The 17,367-nt window shown below is 58.3% G+C and overlaps 1 protein-coding gene across 5 annotated transcripts in view; it reads left to right on the forward strand.

Moving 5' to 3' along the window:
• The window catches only part of COL5A1 (collagen type V alpha 1 chain), a 170,388-nt gene that overhangs the window by 76,588 nt on the left and 76,433 nt on the right, over positions 1–17,367 (forward strand). For all 5 annotated transcript variants that reach the window (XR_011533551.1, XM_070596216.1, XM_070596214.1 and 2 more), the window contains exons 10-17: positions 1,825–1,866; positions 2,102–2,164; positions 10,581–10,655; positions 11,567–11,659; positions 12,910–12,966; positions 13,805–13,858; positions 14,221–14,274; positions 16,793–16,846. Coding sequence is in view for 4 of the 5 variants with exons in the window: in XM_070596216.1 (XP_070452317.1) it covers positions 1,825–1,866; positions 2,102–2,164; positions 10,581–10,655; positions 11,567–11,659; positions 12,910–12,966; positions 13,805–13,858; positions 14,221–14,274; positions 16,793–16,846 (492 nt within the window). In the remaining variant the exon portion in view is untranslated. The remainder of the gene's footprint in view (positions 1–1,824; positions 1,867–2,101; positions 2,165–10,580; positions 10,656–11,566; positions 11,660–12,909; positions 12,967–13,804; positions 13,859–14,220; positions 14,275–16,792; positions 16,847–17,367) is intronic.

The following is a 17,367-nucleotide window of genomic DNA, read 5'->3' on the forward strand; positions in this document are numbered from 1 at the left end:
AACGGGGCTAGCACTCTGCAGGAACGCCCCTGCTCTCAGCTGTCATAGTGGGTGGTGGCCATGGGCGCCTTCCCGGCGATGGCTTTGCCTGGGAACGTCCAGGCCTCCCTTCCGCTGGGCTGGCTCATCCAGCTGTTTCCAGCTTCCTTCCCATGCTGACCTGGAATGATCCGGGTTGGCCCTCCCGTGAGATCCCCGCCTGGCATCGCCCCAGCTCCCCGAGAACAACAGTTGGTGTGTCTGGGAAGACAGCTGCCATCCCCCAGGCCTTGCAGTGGCCAGTGGCCTCTCCCTTAATCCCAGCTCAGTGCTGAGCCCCCTCGGCTGTCTTTGTCGGAGAACAAAACGGGAAAGCTAGGATTTGGGAAGCTGCTGGGATGAACTCTGGGTAGGTCTCACGTCCAAATATTTCTCTGAGTGCACATCTGTGTAAACACAGCGTACATCTTCACAGTGACTGGGGAGCCCTGGTGGGAAGGCCGAGGGCAGTTGGAGGGGCTTTGCAGCCCCCTGAGCGGGTGACTCCCCCAGCCTGATGCCCGACACCTGTGCTGATCTGCGTGTCTTCTGGGCACGTCCTCTTGCTCCTAGGAAGCAATTCCAGCTTTCACAAGAGGACAGTTCACTTTCGAAGAAAAGTCCAGGGCGCTGTGGCCTTGATCGTCCCTAGAGAGAAGTGATCCGTGCTTTCTTGGGTCTGGGCGTTGGAGACAGGAGGTCCACCCAGGGACCAAGGACATCCAGCCCCTCACCCCCATCCCAGCAGTCACGGAATTAACAGGGAGGAGGGCGTCACTGTGTCCACTGGCCCCGCGTGTGGCTGAAACCTGCCCAGCAGGGCCGGACAGAGCCTACCTGGCCCCAGGGCCCCCAGATACTGTCCCTGCTGCCTTCTCAACCCACAAACCCCTGCAGGGAGTGGAAGACCCTTCCTCCCCCGGGAGGTTGTGGCTGCCTCCGACACCCCTGAAGTGGGCCTGACCCTGCGTTGATTGCACAGAAGTGGCGAGAACAGTCCTGTGCTGGGAAGGGGCTGTGCTGAGAGTGGGGAGCACCCCAGGCCAGGGAGCTCTGTCTGGCAGAGACCAGAAGCCCCTGCCTCCCTTGGCTGTCCACATCACCTCGCTGGGGCCCAGGCTGACAGAGGGGCCGGAAGCCTCATCCCATTTAGGGTAAAGACAGCGAGGCCTCAGGGGACCAGAGGCAGGGCAGGCCTTGGCCCGGCGAGTCGAGGGGCTGGAGGAGCAGGGTGGAGGGGAAGCGTTTCCCACCTGGAGGGAGACGGGCTGGAGGCTCAATGTGACCTGTCTGAGCAGAGTCGGGCCCGACGCTTCTCAGGCTTCGGCTTGTGGTGCCTCTTTCCTCCTGTCCCCCTCGTTCCCTGGGCAGCCGTCCCTCCACCTTGACTGGCCCTCATCCCGGGACCCACTCCTCCCCCAGGCAGGTGTTGGGGGAGGAGAGACCGCAGGTGGGGCCAGGAGCTCTGGGTGTCCCTCTTGCCTCTGGGTGTGGGCACTGTGGGGCACTTGTCTTGAAGCTGCTCTGGAGGGGAGCCTGCGGGTTGCTGTCCAAGCCTTGTCGCTGAGCCTGGAAATGCTCGGAGGACAGTCACCGTGGCCCTGCCACAGCCCCCCATCACAGGGACTGCTGCTCGGGACCTCTGCCAGGACATAGGCGCTCATCCGAGGCCCAGTCTGCGGCCTCTGGTCTACCCACCTGGGCAACTGTCCTCACCGCCTGGGCCTGGCGGGGCCTGGGATCCCTGCTGGGGTCTCGGGAAGGATGAAGTCTTGAGTCTCAGATGCTCTCTTCTTTCTCTTCCAGGGTATGCTCCTCGAGGGGCCGCCAGGCCCAGAAGGACCTGCGGTGAGTGTCACGTTTTATTTTCCCATGACGTGTGGGACGTGCTCGGGGTGGGGGTTCAGTGACGCTCCTTACAGTTCCTGGTTGCAAAAGAGGGGGCGCTCACCACCTTTTGCAGATACCCCGGGGCCCAGCACTTCCCCGGCCCCACCTCCTCCCTCCCCTGGCTAGGTGGGAATGGGGTATTGCCCTATGGCTGCAGTTCTGAACTCTGTCCTGATTTTATTTTCAATTCTAGGGTCTCCCAGGACCTCCAGGAACAACAGGTCCCACTGGCCAAGTGGGTGACCCTGGAGAAAGGGTAAGGGGTGACTCGCTCCCTGGGATCCCACACTCTGTGGCTTGTCCGTGCATCCTCTCTGCTCTGTGACCGGCGTTGTCCTCCCGTGTACAGATGACAGCTGGCACAGTGACTTCCTTCTCCAGATTGCTCCTGACCCCATTCCATCTCATACCTCCCCCGACTGCATCCAGTCTCTTCACAGATTTAGGGAGGTCGACTGTCACCGGCCCTGAGCTAGGGCAGGAGGTGCCTGCAAGAGTAAGACCTGGCTGGGGCCTATGAGTCCCCCAGAGACTGCAGTGGCCCCTCACAGTGGCGCCCTGCGGCCCGGCATTGATGTAACAACAGCTGCAGGCTGCAGAGCTCCGTGCTGTCCGTGCATCACACAGAACCTGTGTTAGTCCCTCCTCAGGAGGAGGACTGCCTTGGCCTTGACTCCCCCTCCCTCCACCTTGCTTGTTGGAAGTCGAGCAACAGACATTGGAGAGTTTGCTCTGGGTCAAAGGGACATATCTTGGGGTTGCCCTAGTCAATGGGACGTGTCCCGGGGTTGCCTTAGTCAATGGGATGCATCCTGGAAATGCTTTGGTCAAAGGGATGTGTCCCGGGGTTGCCCTGGCCAAAGGGATGCGTCCCGGGGTTGCCCTGGTCAATGGGACGCGTCCTGGGTTGTCCTGGTGAAAGGGACACGTCCCAGGGTTGCCCTGGCCAAAGGGATGCGTCCTGGGGTTGTCCTGGTGAAAGGGACACGTCCCGGGGTTGCCCTGGTCAATGGGACGCGTCCTGGGTTGTCATGGTGAAAGGGACATGTCCTGGGGTTGCCCTGGCCAAAGGGATGCGTCCTGGGGTTGTCCTGGTGAAAGGGACACGTCCCGGGGTTGCCCTGGTCAATGGGACGCGTCCTGGGTTGTCATGGTGAAAGGGACACGTCCTGGGGTTGCCCTGGTCAAAGGGACAAGTCCCGGGGTTGCCCTGGTCAATGGGTTGCGTCCTGAGGTTGCCCTGGTCAAGGAGACATGCCCTGGGTTGCTGCAGGATCCAGGAGGGCTGCACCCGGCACCCTGCAATTGTGTCCTGACACCTAGTGGGGCTTTGGGGCATTGCAGCCTGTGGGTTCTTGAATGGCTTGGCTTTTTTCTTTTTCTTTCTTTTCATTTTTCCTGCTGCTGGAATGAATGTTGATGTGAGCACAGCCAGGTTAAGAGCTAGTAATCGGATGGCTAGGTTGTAGATGAGAAAAACTAGAGCGTGTGTGTGTCTCAGTGGACGTTTATCCCCGGGGCCTGGCACACTGCCCAGAGCAGATACAGACCTTGCAGTTTTTGGGTGGGTGGATGGGTGCCCGCTGGGTGGGGTCCTGTGGAAAGGTGGCTGGGGTCTGCTTCCGAGGCAGCGCAGTGGGGAGTCCGTGGGGGTCTTGTCTGTCAGGCACTGGGGGCTTTGGAGCGGTGCTCAGGGCCATGTGGCCGGATGCCCGCAGACAGAGCAGGTGTGTGGAGGGTGACCTTTCAGACTGAACAGCGTGGGTCAGCAGTGGGAGAAGGAAGGCTGTCCTCGTTCCTCGTGGCTGGATGACCTCAGAGAGCAGTCAGATCATCTTCTCCATTACGGTGTTTCTCTAGGGCTGGTGGCTTTGGGGGCTCAGAGTAGGCGGCCAGGGGACCCGGCGGCCCCTGGAAGGCTTGGGCTTCCCACACTGCCCTGTCTTGGCAGCACGCCGCTCCCCCCTCTCTGCCACAGTTGAAATTCTAGACAAGTGGGTGGGGGGCCACTGTTCTCCCCTCACCCCAGGACCAGCAAAGCTCTGCAGCGGGCTGCCATCTCTGACCCAGCTCGCTCCGGAGGCCCTTTTCCTGAAGATCTGTGTGAGATGGGGCGAGGGCCACATCCCCCCACAGAGCTGTCATCAGATGGACCCACGAGATTGACTGAGTCCAGACGTCACCGAGAGAGGACCCCATGGCAGATCAGACGTTGTTTACTCTCTTGGATGTAGGATAGGACGTTGTTCTCAGTGTGCACGGATATCAACTGACCTCTGTCAGCCTCAGGGTTGCTCCGAGTGTCCATCTGTCCATTCGTCTGTCCACCCATCACACAGATAGTCACTGAGTGCCCACAGTACTAGGACTGGTCCAGCACTGAGGGTCTAAATATTTACAAACCAGAGGGACACTTCTCTACCTGGTCCCTGCCTTCAGGCTGAGCCTGGCTCAGGGCCAGTGCGGGGTGTGCCCTGCAGCCTGACCCAGCGGCTCTGCTGGAGGAGCCAAGGCTCCTGACAGTGGATGGTCATTGGTTTAAGCAACTGGTGTCTCTTCAGTTCAAGCCAGGGTCCAGGAGCAGAGGGACCGGGGATGGGGTCAGCAGAGAAATCAAGTCCTCCCCCTGGGGGAGGGGGGCTGACTGTAGGAGCTGAGCACTCCCCACCCTTCTGGGCCCTGCTTAAGCCAGCCTTGTCTAGGAAGTTGACCCCGCTCACATCTCAGCATCCCCTCAGTGCCCAGATCTCCTGGGCATCTGCCAATGAGCTGTGAAAGGACCCTGGATGCAGAGTCAGGAGCCTGCACTGCCACCTGCCAGTAGGGTGGCCTCAGAATCCCTGTGTAGGGAAGGAAAAACTTTTCTTCCACCCTCTTAGGCTTAGCATTTGGGGCCTGTGAATTAAATTGGCAAAAGACAGATTGACAGGAGAAAAGGCATAGAATTTGTTAATATTTTTAATTTTACATATACAGGGGCTTCCCAGAAAAGAAGTGAAAACCCAGAGAAGCAGTTAGATTCTGTACCATTTTAACGAAGGGCAATAAATCGTGGAGAAGTAACTAGAAAGCATATGGGGGAAACTAATGGAGGATAAGGGTTATTGCAGTAAGGTCTGTGTACACACAGTCTTCTCAGTGCTGGCTCTCTGGCTCCACTGAGTAGGGTCGCTCTCTGCCTCCTGATCCAGGTAGGGGTGGTGGAGAATTCATGCCACCGTCACAAGGGGAAGCGCGTGCCCCGCTTTTAGGCAGAGAAGGGGAGGGCAGAGAACTTGCCCTCCATCTGTTGCTTCTCAGTTGCCTTCAGCTCAAAATAATCCTTCTGCCAAAGTGGCGTGTTTTGGGGTGGCATGTTCTGAGCCTCTTCACCTGCTCGGCCTCATTGTACGTGAGAGCTTTTCACTGGGTGACCTGGAAGGATCCTGCCCTCCTCCTGCCCCAGCCCCACCATCCTGGGACTCTGCCGTCCTTCCCATGACTAATTCCTGATTCCGTCTTGTTGTCTAACCTTCCTTTCTTTGAGCCCTTTTTCCTAACTGGACGGTGAGTTCCTTGAAGTTCCCCACACCTGCGCTTCTCCTCGCATCCCCCTCCCTGTGCCGTGGATGCAGTGGGCATGCCCAGGGCAGCTGCGGGCAGGTGGCTGTGAGCCTGACCCTGTGCCCACAGGCATCACGTTGGGGCAGACGTTCTAACTCCTGCCCTGACCGCCCACTCCAGCCCAGCCAGCCCCATGCTTCTGCTGGACCAGACCCTGTGGCCGCTTCCGTCTCCTGCTCTCGTGCCCCAGGCTGCCCACTTTTCCGGCTGGCCTCCTTGGACCTGTGTTCTGTGCCACCTCTTGGCTGCTCGCTCCTCAAATGCTTTCTTGCTCTGGGACAGTGTCAGAGTTGGGAAGGACCTGAGCCCCGGAGTTGACAGATGGGCAGGCCCAGGGTGGGCGAGGGGACTCGTTAAAGGGAGACGGAGCAGAGCTGGGATTGATCTCCTCTCCCGCTTCTTTCACTGAGGCTCAGAGGAAAACCAAAGACAGGAGAGAGCTGGGCGTCCCGAGGGAGCTGCCTGAGCCACCCAGGGCTGGTGGTCTTCCAGAGCCCCTCTCCAGCATCGATTCTGTGAGGTCTGGCATCTGTGCCTCTTGCTGGTGCATTTTCGTGGATTCCTGGCTCTTTGGGCCTTCCTGGGATATTGTCGACAGACTCAGTGGGTCTGAAATCCCCGGGGCTGTGCGTTCTCAATTCACCATCAACGTCTGTGAACGTTCCCGGTGATTGGATAGCGGCAGAGACCGGGTGCTGAGCGTCACCTGCCCCGCAGAGCCCTGCCCGGGGCTACGCTGAGCAGGTGGAGGAGCTGGTGGGGGAGCCGGTGGGGTGCACCGTTAAAGATTGGGGCCCGCCTGCCTTCCGTGGACTCCCAGGGCTGCCGGGGCCTGAGACCTGTACCCGCTGGCCTCGATGGAAACACCTGGAAGCCAGGGAGCTGCTCTGTGCTGTCACTGGCACCCCCATGTCCAGCAGGGTGTGTGGCCCAGAGCTGGTACTCAGGAAGGGTGTGTGGCCAGAGCGTCTTTGCGTGAATCCCTGCCCTTCCCCACGCACCTGTCTGAGAGCTGCCTGCTTCCGGCGTTCCTCTGTCTCCGGGCAGCTCTGTGAATGCCACCTGAAGTCACAGTGGATCCGGCTGCATTTTAGGGGGCGCTGTGGCTAAGAAACTCCTGACACTTTAAAGTTTTCTGTTAGAAAGAAGCTTATTTCCCTTCTAATGGACTCCCAGGGGTTCCAGCTGGGGTGGGCTGGCCTCCATGACCTGTGACCCTCGGGGTAGGTTGTGCACAGTCTTTCCATTTGTGACAGACTTAACTATTTTCTGTTAAAGCAATCCTCGGTGCTGTTGGGTCTGTGAACGGCTGAGGAGGAAGGTCCCCCCCCCCATTAAGGCCTGGGTGCTCCTGGAAGCCTCAGGGGTTCAGTATGCAGGTTTCCTTCCAAGATGCTTCACGGCCATGTGGAGGCCCTTTCCTACAGGGGTGCCTCCCTCCCTGCAGAACTGATGCACTTAATACCCTCTGGGCGGGAGCAGCAGGGGAGGCCCACACCCGCCAGTGGCTGCTGGGTGCCCACGCGGCCCGCAGGAATGACCTGCCCGGCCTGTTCCACCAGCCGTCCTCCCCTTTGGTGGGGCCTCCTTGTGTTTCCAGGGCTGGACATCCCTGGGATCTCGTGTGAGTGCATTTTCTGTGCTTTCAAAGGCTTGGAAGCCATGACCTGAAGAACAGCGGTTCCTAGCCCACACTCTAGAAAGCATGGTCCGTAGGTGCCGATGTTGTTTCCCCAGGATCCGCCTGGGAACCATGCCCCGCCATGTCACCACTTTCCCTCCTGGCTGGCTGGATTACGCCCAGGGCCAAGGGAGCAGACACAGGCCAGGTCCCTGGCGACTTGACCAAGAGGTAGAGTCCGCCGGTGCTTGTCTCCTGCTGCCCGGCCTGGAGGAACGCTTCGAGAAAGGCTGCTGTGAGTGACGGTCACGCAGGCCGCAGCGCAGGGTTCACTGGTTTTTCTGTCTCCCCTCCTCCCAGGGGCAGGGCGTGCGGTCCCTTCTCTCCATCTGAGAGCTGCTGAGAATTCAGATCCTGTCCTTTATGGGGCCGCCATTCAACCCCCCGACACAAGGCTGTTCATAGGCTGCACACAGCTGGGTGTCTCTGTGATGTCCCGGCGACAAGCCGCGGTGACGCAACCCTTCTCTGAGTCTGATGGAACCTCGTTCTCTCCATGACTCGATCGTCCGTCTCTGTGAGACGTCAAAGCTTGAGTCTGGGCCTCTTCTTCATCTCTTGAGCCCCCTGGAAGTCAGAAGGACCCTCTTTCGTATTAGGGGCACACGGGGCGAGGCTCCTCTTGAGAGCGGGGACAGGGCTGAACATAGACACAGGCCTCAGTGCCCCCCGCCCGTGTGTCCGCCATCCACGGCTTGGAAAACCTCAGTGAGGGCAGCGCGGACTCCCGTCTGCTCCAGGGCTGGCCGAGGTGGGCGGGTCGGGTGGGGTGCGTGGGCAAATGTTGGCAGCTTCATTCGAGGCTCTGGCGCCAGCCGCAGGCGCAGCCGCTGAGCCCGGTTTTCAGATCTGCAGCGAGAAGTGACCACTAAGAGCTTTGCTGGCCACTCTGGAGCTGTAATTGCACGGGAGCTGAGCTAAAACGGAAAAACCACTGCATGTTGAGGCTCTAGAGGGATTCATGCCACGCTCTCTCCTTTTCTGGGTCTTTATAAGAGCATAGGGTAAAATATCTCAGCGTAAAGCCTCCTCTGGTCTTCGGGGTCCCCCACACCCCGCTGTCTTTAGTATGAGAAATGGCTCAGGCTTCTGCTTACTGCTTCAGCCCATGTCTCGGCCTGGAGGTGGGCCCGGTGCCTCTCACCTGATGCTGAGCCAAGGGCTCGTGGGTTCAGCTTCTGGTCTGAAGCCGCCGCCGCAGCCGATGGCCGCTTTGCCCAGGGTCCGAGCACTGCCCTTCATCTCCGGGCCAGAATGACGCCAGGGCGGCCTCGGACAAACCCCTCATTAAATAGCAGTGACTCCTCAGTGTGAGGTGGGAGCCCCCCTTCTCCACCTGGTCTGGGTGTGACAGTCCCGCTCTGCCTGCTGTGCCTTAAACATTTCTATTTTACCAAGTTAATTGGCCCCCACTGATTCGGGGACCAGCTGATCAAGTAATACAGAAAAATGCATGAAGGCCAGGCAGCATTTCTTGCTTGACCTCTAACCCGAAGGCTGGAGTGGAGTGAGGTCCTCGCGACCTCCCCACCGGACTGCTGGAGCGTCCCTCGGAGTCTGACGCAGGCTGAGTAACAGAGAACCAGCCACATCATTAGCCCGAGTTCAACGTCCTGAAAAGTGGGGCGGCGGCTTTGAGGGAGCCCCATCTTCCAGCCCAGGGGACGGTCTTTCTGTTACACACCTGGGTGCTTGGCAAAGGTTTGCTGACAGTTTCATCAAACTGCAGGAAATGCGGGTTCAGCTGAGCGGCGATGCAGGACTCAGGACAAATTTTGAAACATCGGAAGGACCCATGGGGGTGACTTTTCTCCTCCAAACCGTCCCTTTCTTCCAGGGTTTCCAGGTTTTTGTTGTTCATCTGCTGTCACGCTCTTAGAATCGTTCTGGCTGCAGTTGAGAGGAAGTGCCCCCTTGCGAGGGTGAAACTGCGCTCACAGCCCCCGAGGCTGAATTCTCACCTCTGTGCCTTGGAAGGAGCAAGAGGAGGGATGCTGAGATGAGGCTCTCTGAGGATGGAACAGCGGATGAGGGGCTGCCCTGACTTCCAGCGCCAGACACATGCACGGACACCACGTGGACACCACGTGGACGCGTCTGTCCCTGGGAGACATGGACCCTAGGTTTTAAGTCACCGTTGGATTTGGGATCCACTCTGAGGCAGGAAACTCAGCGCTGAGCAGCTCTTGGCATTGGATCCCAAGAGGAAACCTGGGCAGCAAAGCATGTTCTGGATTTTTCTCTTCTAAACAAGTTTTTATCTTCCAAGATAACTGAAACCTCGGATAAGGAGAGGCTACTGTAACTACCGAAGAAAAGACAGGCAAGTGTTAGTTCAGGCCCAGACGGCTCCACACCCTTCTGGATAAGTGCCAGGAAAACCACCAGGTTCTTGGTCTTCTTGGCCGGGAATCAGAATCCGTCTCGTGTTTCCGCGCTGCAAGCATCGAGCTGCGGTGGCGTTGGCTGGCTCGCTGGAGTGTGCCTGCTGCCGGTGCAGAAGACGAGCCGGCAGCCGTCAGTGACACTGCAGTGTGGCTCCTTGGAGTCTCGAGGACGGAGAACTTCCATCTATGCACTGGACAAGCCTCGTCCGCCGCAAGCTGGCTGGGGGTCTGCCTGAATTAGGGAACAAGCCGAGTGGTAAAACAGGTTTTGAAAATAAACTGTGTCACTAGTTTTACACGCATATGGTCCTGAAGCTGGCCAGAGTCACTCCAGGGAATCTGTCGAGGGATGTCTGTCTGGGACCTGCTTTAGGGACCAGATGAGCAGAATTTGTGGAGGGTGTAGCATCATCTCTGTACAAACAGGTTCTAGAAATTGCTCGAGAGGAGCTGTGTTCCCGTGGATTGTCCTCCTGCTTACTCGGGTCCCTCATGTCTGTGCAAGCAAGCGGGCACTTGGACCCGTCTGTCTGAGCAGCTGTGTGCGCAACTGGGGGGCGGATGGGGAGTGGCATCTCACTGACGGCGCAAGGGGAGTGGGCCTCTGAGTGGCCAGTGGGGGCCTCCTCCGGGCTGCCCCGCCTGCTTGGCTGGAGACTCAAAGGGCCGCTCCTGGGATGGTGGCAGCCCTGACTCCACCCCTGCCCGCCTCCTGGAGACTCACCTCTGCCCTTCAGGATTGCGATCCCCTGCCTTCCCGTCGCTCTGAATTCCTCTGGATCCAGCTCCTTCCTCATCCCTTTCCCCCAGGAGCCTTTCCTCATCCTCAGCCCCAGCGACGCCCATCCCTTCTCTGGGCTTGGGTTCTGGAACAGTCCATGCCACAGGGTCTTGCATTGTTCTGTGCCTGTCCAGTGTATTTCCCGACCCCCTCATCCCGCCACAGCCCAGCTCTGTGCTTGTGCACTCTGACCCAGCTCTCTTGGCTCATCTGTTCACAGGGTCCCCCTGGACGCCCAGGCCTTCCGGGTGCTGATGGGCTACCCGGCCCTCCTGGAACCATGCTCATGCTGCCTGTGAGTGTCCGAGGTTGTGGGGGTGGGTGGGCTCAAAACATGATGGGAAGTGGGGCCCTGGGGTATTTCCAAGGGGGGCAATCTCCTGGCCACAGACTTGCCCCAACTTGGGCCAGCCGTCCCGTAGAAATAGGCTTCTTCAGGGATATTCCACAGACGCAGCAGAGTGGACAGTGTGGTCAAGGTCTCCATCTGTCCACCGGCATCCAGGGCTGGCCCATCTGAGAGGGAATCGAGTTCTGGCTCTCTGAAGGAAAGCTGTGTGGCTTTTGCCTCCGTTGTCAAACACCCACCATCACCACTCGCACCCCAGAGTGGGCATGCTGCCAGCTGGTCCCTCCTTAGACCTGACCTGCCCGTGACCTTATAGGTGAATGTCACGGGGCCATCTCCTTCACAGGGAGCCCAGGCCTGGGAGGGCGACTAAGTGGAGTGCTGGTCTGGACGTCAGTCTTCTGGCTGATGTCAGTTTTCCCGTGAGCCCCCACTGCCTGCCTCTGATACCCGGGAGGCTTTGCACAGCTCAGGGAGACCCTGCATGGACCAGGAGCATCCCTGCGAGGCCTCCTCAGGGCAGGCATTGGCATTGGGCCTTTGTATTTTCCTTGCAATAAATAGGGGCCATGGGGTCTCAGGGTGAGTTGCTGCAGGTGCTGGAAAGGGCTTTCTGAACAGAGGGAGGATCCCCAGGAGGCCCATGGCTGAAATTGGCAGGTGTGGCTGGGGCAGCTCTGAGCCGGCAGAGTAGGGTGGTGTGTGCAGAGAGGGACTCTGGGGCTAGAAGCTGCCCAACCAGACCCTCCGAGGCTCTGCTGCCACCAAAGAGGCTGATGGGTGCCACCTTGGCCCTGGGGTCCAGCGGGGGCACCCATGTTGGTGCACCCTTGGTGACCCTTATCTTATACCCACAGTTCCGCTTCGGAGGGGGCGGCGATGCGGGCTCCAAAGGCCCCATGGTCTCAGCCCAGGAGTCCCAAGCTCAAGCCATTCTGCAGCAGGCCCGGGTGAGTGGCGCCTGGGCCCCGGGGGGCGGGGAGGGGTCAGAGCCCACCATTCTGCAGCAGGCCCAGGGGAGTGGTCCCTATGATGGGGTCTGGCCGAGCTGCACACCTCAGAGAGAGAGCCTGTGGGCCCCAGAGCCCCTTGCTCACCCGGGGACCCCGAGGAGCGTTTGCCTCCCTAGCTCTCTGCTCTTGGCAGATTAGCTGATTAGCGAATTGCGTTTTTAATTGATGAGGCTCCAGATTGCTGATTGCCCGTGATAAGAGCCATCACCACCGGCAGAGTGAGGAGGGTGATCCTTCAGTGGCACGCCCTTAATAGGGCATCGCAAGGAGCTGCTAGGGAACCCCTTGTTTAGCAATATTTATGCGGCCCTGGCGCAGCAGAGTAGATGTTAGTGATCAGCATGCACGGCTAATTGCAGGACGTTTAAGTGTCGAGCTGTTGCAATGGGACAAATGGCCCGCGTGATGCAATACAGTGCGTATCAAACTCCATTACCTGCCTCTGGATTTATTGACCCGGCCTGCCTGGCTGGCCTTTTAATCTGTGTGCATTTTAATTGAAGCCAAGTGGGTGATGGGCTTATAAGAAGATTTTATAAGGCAAAAAAATCTTCCAAAATTTAAATGGCATTGTGCGGGGGAAGTGGAGTCATACAACGGGGGCAGAACTGAGGTTCTTGAAGAAAGCAGGTTGAACTGAGCTGCGGCAAGTGGGGGCCTCCTGTCCTCCAGGTGGGGCCCGGGGGACAGAGAGCCAGGGGCCGTATAGGTGGGCAGGTGTCGTGTGGGGTCCGTGTGGCTGTTGCTCTGACAGCTGCCTCTTCTGGGGCTTGCTTCGTTCACCCTAGGAGGGCCCCCAGATAGCTCCCGAGCCCCCGGCGGATGCTGGAGTTTCCTCCTGTGGGAAGTAAAATGTTCTTCAGCATGAGTGCCCACATACAAAGTACTCCCCGTCCAGGCCCAGAAAAGGAGGCGGCATTTCCAGCTGCCGAGGGTGAAGGGCTGAGGGCAGGTGCGGGCGCGGGCTCGGGGAAGGTCCTCAGGGGGCTGGAGAGTGGGCCCCCACCTGGCTTCACCTCCTCCTGCTCCGTGCCGTCTGTGGTTGGCTGGGTCTTGGCTCGATCTGACTCCTCCTCCAGAGGCTCCTGTCCTCGCCTCTCACGTCGGTCCCTTCCCACCTGGCCTCATCTCGCCCGTCAGGACCAGTCAGCCAAGCGTTTCTCACTGTGTCCTGTTTTCTCTTGCAGTTGGCATTGAGGGGGCCAGCTGGCCCGATGGGTCTTACGGGGAGACCCGGCCCCATGGTAAGTCGTTGGCCAGAGGGAGCGTGGTGGGGAGCAGGTGGCCCCCAAAGCCCGTCACCCTCTGCCCTCTAGGCTCCAAGCTCACCCCAGAGAGGACACACTTTAAGGTGTCATCCACCACCATTTACATCTCTGGCATCTCATCGGGGATGGGGGCCTGGGCAGGAGGGGGGCCTGTGGTGGCCAGGGGGTTGGCTGTGTGATTTTGCCTCATGCCCCGGGGCTCCGACCCTCTTTCTTTCTGGCATCATCATTCTTTACAGTCATGTCTCCAAAGTCAGGCCGCTTCAGTGTGGGGGTGGCCCTAGGATGCCCAGGCTCCCCCGCACCAGCCCCATGTGCGGTGTGTACCGGGCACTCTCAGGGCGGGCAAGTGGGATCTCCAGGGAGAGCGAGCGGTGCTTACAGAGTGCAAGGAGACGGAGGATGCAAACATCCCGTGCCCCCACACCCGTTCCCTGGAAGGGAGTGGGCTCAGCCACTTGGTCTGCGTTCAGTGCCTTCCACATCGGCGCTGGCTCAGGGCTGGTCCCCGCATCTGGGCCTTGCATGGGCCCAGAGGATGTACACACATCGCCCTGAGATCATATTCATCCTAGAGAGAGAAGCAAACATGGTCGTGAGCTTTGTGGCTTGTGCCCTCACTGTCCAGAAGTTCGTTCAAAACTAGGAAGACATCCGTGCAGCTGAAAAGTTACCGCTTGTCCCTCGGGTTTGTCCGGGGTGGGCAGGCTGGGCTCCACTGACCGGGCAGAGAGCTCAGCCCTGCCCCTGGGGCTGTCCACCCCCTGCAACCTTCCTGTGCTGAGCATCTTTAACCCAGACCGTGTCTTCCTAGGGCCCCCCCGGGAGCGGAGGCTTGAAGGGCGAGCCAGGAGACATGGGGCCTCAGGTACGTCGCACTCACCTTGCTCTTTGAAGGGGCGTCTTGTGTGCGCTGGAGGTCATGACTGCCTGCCCGGCGGTGCCCAAATGCGGCATTTCCCCAAGGAAGTTAGTGGGAACTGTCGCTTTATGCACAGCTGGCAGCGGAACAGAGGTCACTCTGATGCCTGCGGCAGGACAAGCTGGCTGTCCTGTTCTGGGCCCCGACTCGGGGCGGCAGAAACTGTGCGCTGTCCGGGTGCTGCCCACCGTTTGGCAGCTGGGACGGCAAGCCACGGGCGGGTTGATAAGCACGGGGATAAGGCTTTGCTTTTGCCTCTGAAAAACACAGACAACGCCACTGACCCTTTGCCCTCTGATCCCGGACAGGGTCCCCGTGGTGTGCAGGGCCCACCTGGCCCGGCGGGAAAGCCCGGAAGAAGGGTGAGTATTTTGCGGCTCAGTGATGGATGGCAGGTGGGTCACCAAAGGGCCTGAATCTGCAGTGGGTTTGCCCCCTCATGATGAGCGGGCTGCAGAAAGCCCCTTTGCTCCCTTCTCTTCTCCCCCTCCCAAGGGCGCGTCTTTCTCCGAGGCTGGGTCCCCTTCCCCCGGGCAGTGAGGCAAGCCAGCTGCCCAGGTGGGTGCTGTGTCCCAGGGCAGAGACAGCTCAGCTGCCTCTGCCAGGGGCCTCTGTCCTCAGCATGTTGATTTTGTTTAACAAACGTTGTTCATTAAGGCAATTTCCCAGGCCCTTTGGGAGTAAGTGTTTGAGAAGACAGAGTTATCAATGGGCCTCACGTCTTTGGGGGCAGCCTCACTTTTCCAGAAATGGCCTCAGTTTGGGGGAAATGGCCGGCCCGCTGCTCTGTTCTCCTAGCCACCTGGACTCTTGGCTTGGGGTGTAATTCCCAAACAGTGGATGGAACTACTTTGTTTCCGTGCAACCAAGGCTCCTGCGAGAGGGCCTGTGTTTGTAAACTAATATAAATTAATGAACGCCACCCAGACAAGCTGGGGAAACCGGAATGAACCCACATCACGCTCTAACAAGTGGGTCTGTTCAACCAGTGCACGTTTTGAGTGAGTGAAGAAAGAATTTGGTCTCGTGTTGTGTTTGCTTAGGAGTGAACCTCCAGGAACGTTGTCCACTTAGGCGACCAGCTCCTGCTCTAGTTTCAGAATAGACAAGGCAAAAACGAGCGATTGCTTGGTGGTTCTGGATCCTCTGGCCCTGGGTGTTAGCTGCAGCTGGGGGGGAGGCGGCAGGGCCAGCCAGGCACGTGCGGCTGTCTCGTGTGGGCCCATCAAGGCCTCGGGTCCACATGTCTGTGGAACAGATCTGGACACAGATGGGGGTTGGGCGAGATGATTCTAAATGGCCACCAACACTGGAATCTGGTGATTCTTGGTCGACAAGTGGTTGATCTCGGATCCGATTTGGAAAGACTTTTATTTCGTTGTTTTTTTATGCATCTCCGTGGACACTTATTGTCAAGTTTCTCCAGAAATGGTTTCTCAGTCAGGATAAGGTAAAAACTGAGAAGAGAAAGGTTTGCGGAGTGGTTTGTAAGGTGACTAATCGCAGAGTTCAGTGGCATCAGGGCCATGACAACGCCTGTGTTTTAAGGAAGGACATTTTCCCCAAAGATCCCCTGGAGTAGAAGAGGTGGCGGGAGAGGGGCCCAGAGCTGGGGGGGAGGCTTGCAGTGGTCTGCACGTCTGTACCTCTAGTTCTTTGTCGAGCAGGCTGCAAGGAGCCCATCATTGTGTCATAGAAGCGTGCGGACGTTTTGCTGGGCATGTCATGCTGTGACATCGTGTGAACTTTTCCGACGAATTTCCCTTGATTTCTGAAAGTGTTTGGGAATCTGAGGAGAGGCTCTCATTGGTCCCTCCGCTTGGGCGCCTTTTCTGAGGTGACTTTTCTTCCCCAGCAGCTCCTCGTGACCCTTAACCTGGGGGGCACAGATCATCTCCTGTGGTCTGTTTGGAGCCCCCTCTTCTTTCTTCCCTGCGCTTCTCTGGTGCTGTCCTCATAGTCTTTGTTGTACTTTGAGACCAAAAGCTGCTGCTCTCCCCATGTTGCCTCTGCTTGTCGGTGAGTCACTGGGTCATGGCCTCATTTGGCCAGGCGCACACGCGACATAGAGAAGACAAAGCTGTTGGTCTGGGCCAGCCCTTTATACTCGGCTGGCTGACGTTCCTCCTTAGCGAGTGGACGTCTCGCCGAGTCCCTGCGTCTGTTCGGGTGGCCGAGCCTGGCGGGGCTCTCCTCTGGTGATCCTGGGGCCTTGACAGTGGGCCCCAGTCAGTCTGGGCCCTGTCCTTCAACCCCATGGCATCAGCTGGGGACATGGGCTTGTCCTTGGCAGTTTCCCTAGCTGGACATATTAGGCGTGGGAGTGGCCTGCAAGGGTGGAGTGTCTTGTCCAGACTGTGCCTCAGGGTGGCTGTGTGGCCTTAGTGAGACGAGCCACTGCTCTGGGCCTCTGTTTCATTCTCATCAGTTGGACTAACTGGCTGATTGCTCCCTCTTGCCCTGTGGCTCCCTGGTCTTTAACTTGACTTCCAGATGGTGGACAGGGAACGTGCTGTGTGTGGTTTCAGGGGCGTGCTCTCTCCTGAGTCCGAAGCTAACAGTCCCACAAGCTGGCACAGCTCCTTAATTTCTCTCCTCCAAGGCAGTCACATCCGCCACACGAGGCTACCATCTCCAAACACTGAGGGGCAGGTGGCATAATCCTTATTAGCAGTTCATTAGCAGATGGCGAGGCTTGGAAAGACTAGAAGCATGTATGAGGTGGACAGCAGCCCCAGCACACAGGGTCTGGGTCCCCTGGACCAGCCTGACCGCACAGGACTGTGGACTCTCCACGTGGTTTCACAAGAAGCCACTGCTCAGAGTTCTTGGTAAACTGGCCACTCCTTTGTCCTGACAATGTGCCTTCCTCTGTTTCAGGGGCGGGCTGGGAGTGACGGAGCAAGAGGGATGCCTGGACAAACTGGCCCCAAGGTAGGCTGCTATTCACCGCCTCCCGGTGTCCTGGTGCCGTGATCACCATTATTGCTGTTGTCATGTTGATGATGCCGCCAACATTCTGGTTATATGATGACTATGGTCATGATGACAAGGACAGTCATGTGTCACTTAACGATGGGGGTACATTCTGAGAAATGGGTCATTAGGCGATTTCGTCATTGTGCAAACATCACAGAGTGTTTTTACATAAGCCTGGATGGTACAGCCTCTTACACACCTGGGCTTGTGGTACTAATCTTACGGGACCGCTGTCGTGTGTGTGGTCCATCACTGACTGAAACATCATTATGTGGCGCATGACAGTAATGACTTGTGACATTTACACCCATGTGGGAGTGGGACCTTGGGGGTGAGGAAGGTTCTGTTTGTATCGGTCTCTCTGGCGTGTTGACATGAAGATGGGTTGGTGGGGTGAGTTTCATGAGCAAGCACGACAATTGCAGCTAATTTGCATAGGGGGCAAACTTGCTCCTTTCAAGTGAGTGGTGAGTGGG

This window comes from Equus przewalskii, chromosome 26, assembly GCF_037783145.1.
Source record: "Equus przewalskii isolate Varuska chromosome 26, EquPr2, whole genome shotgun sequence".
Taxonomy (NCBI): Eukaryota; Metazoa; Chordata; class Mammalia; order Perissodactyla; family Equidae; genus Equus; species Equus przewalskii.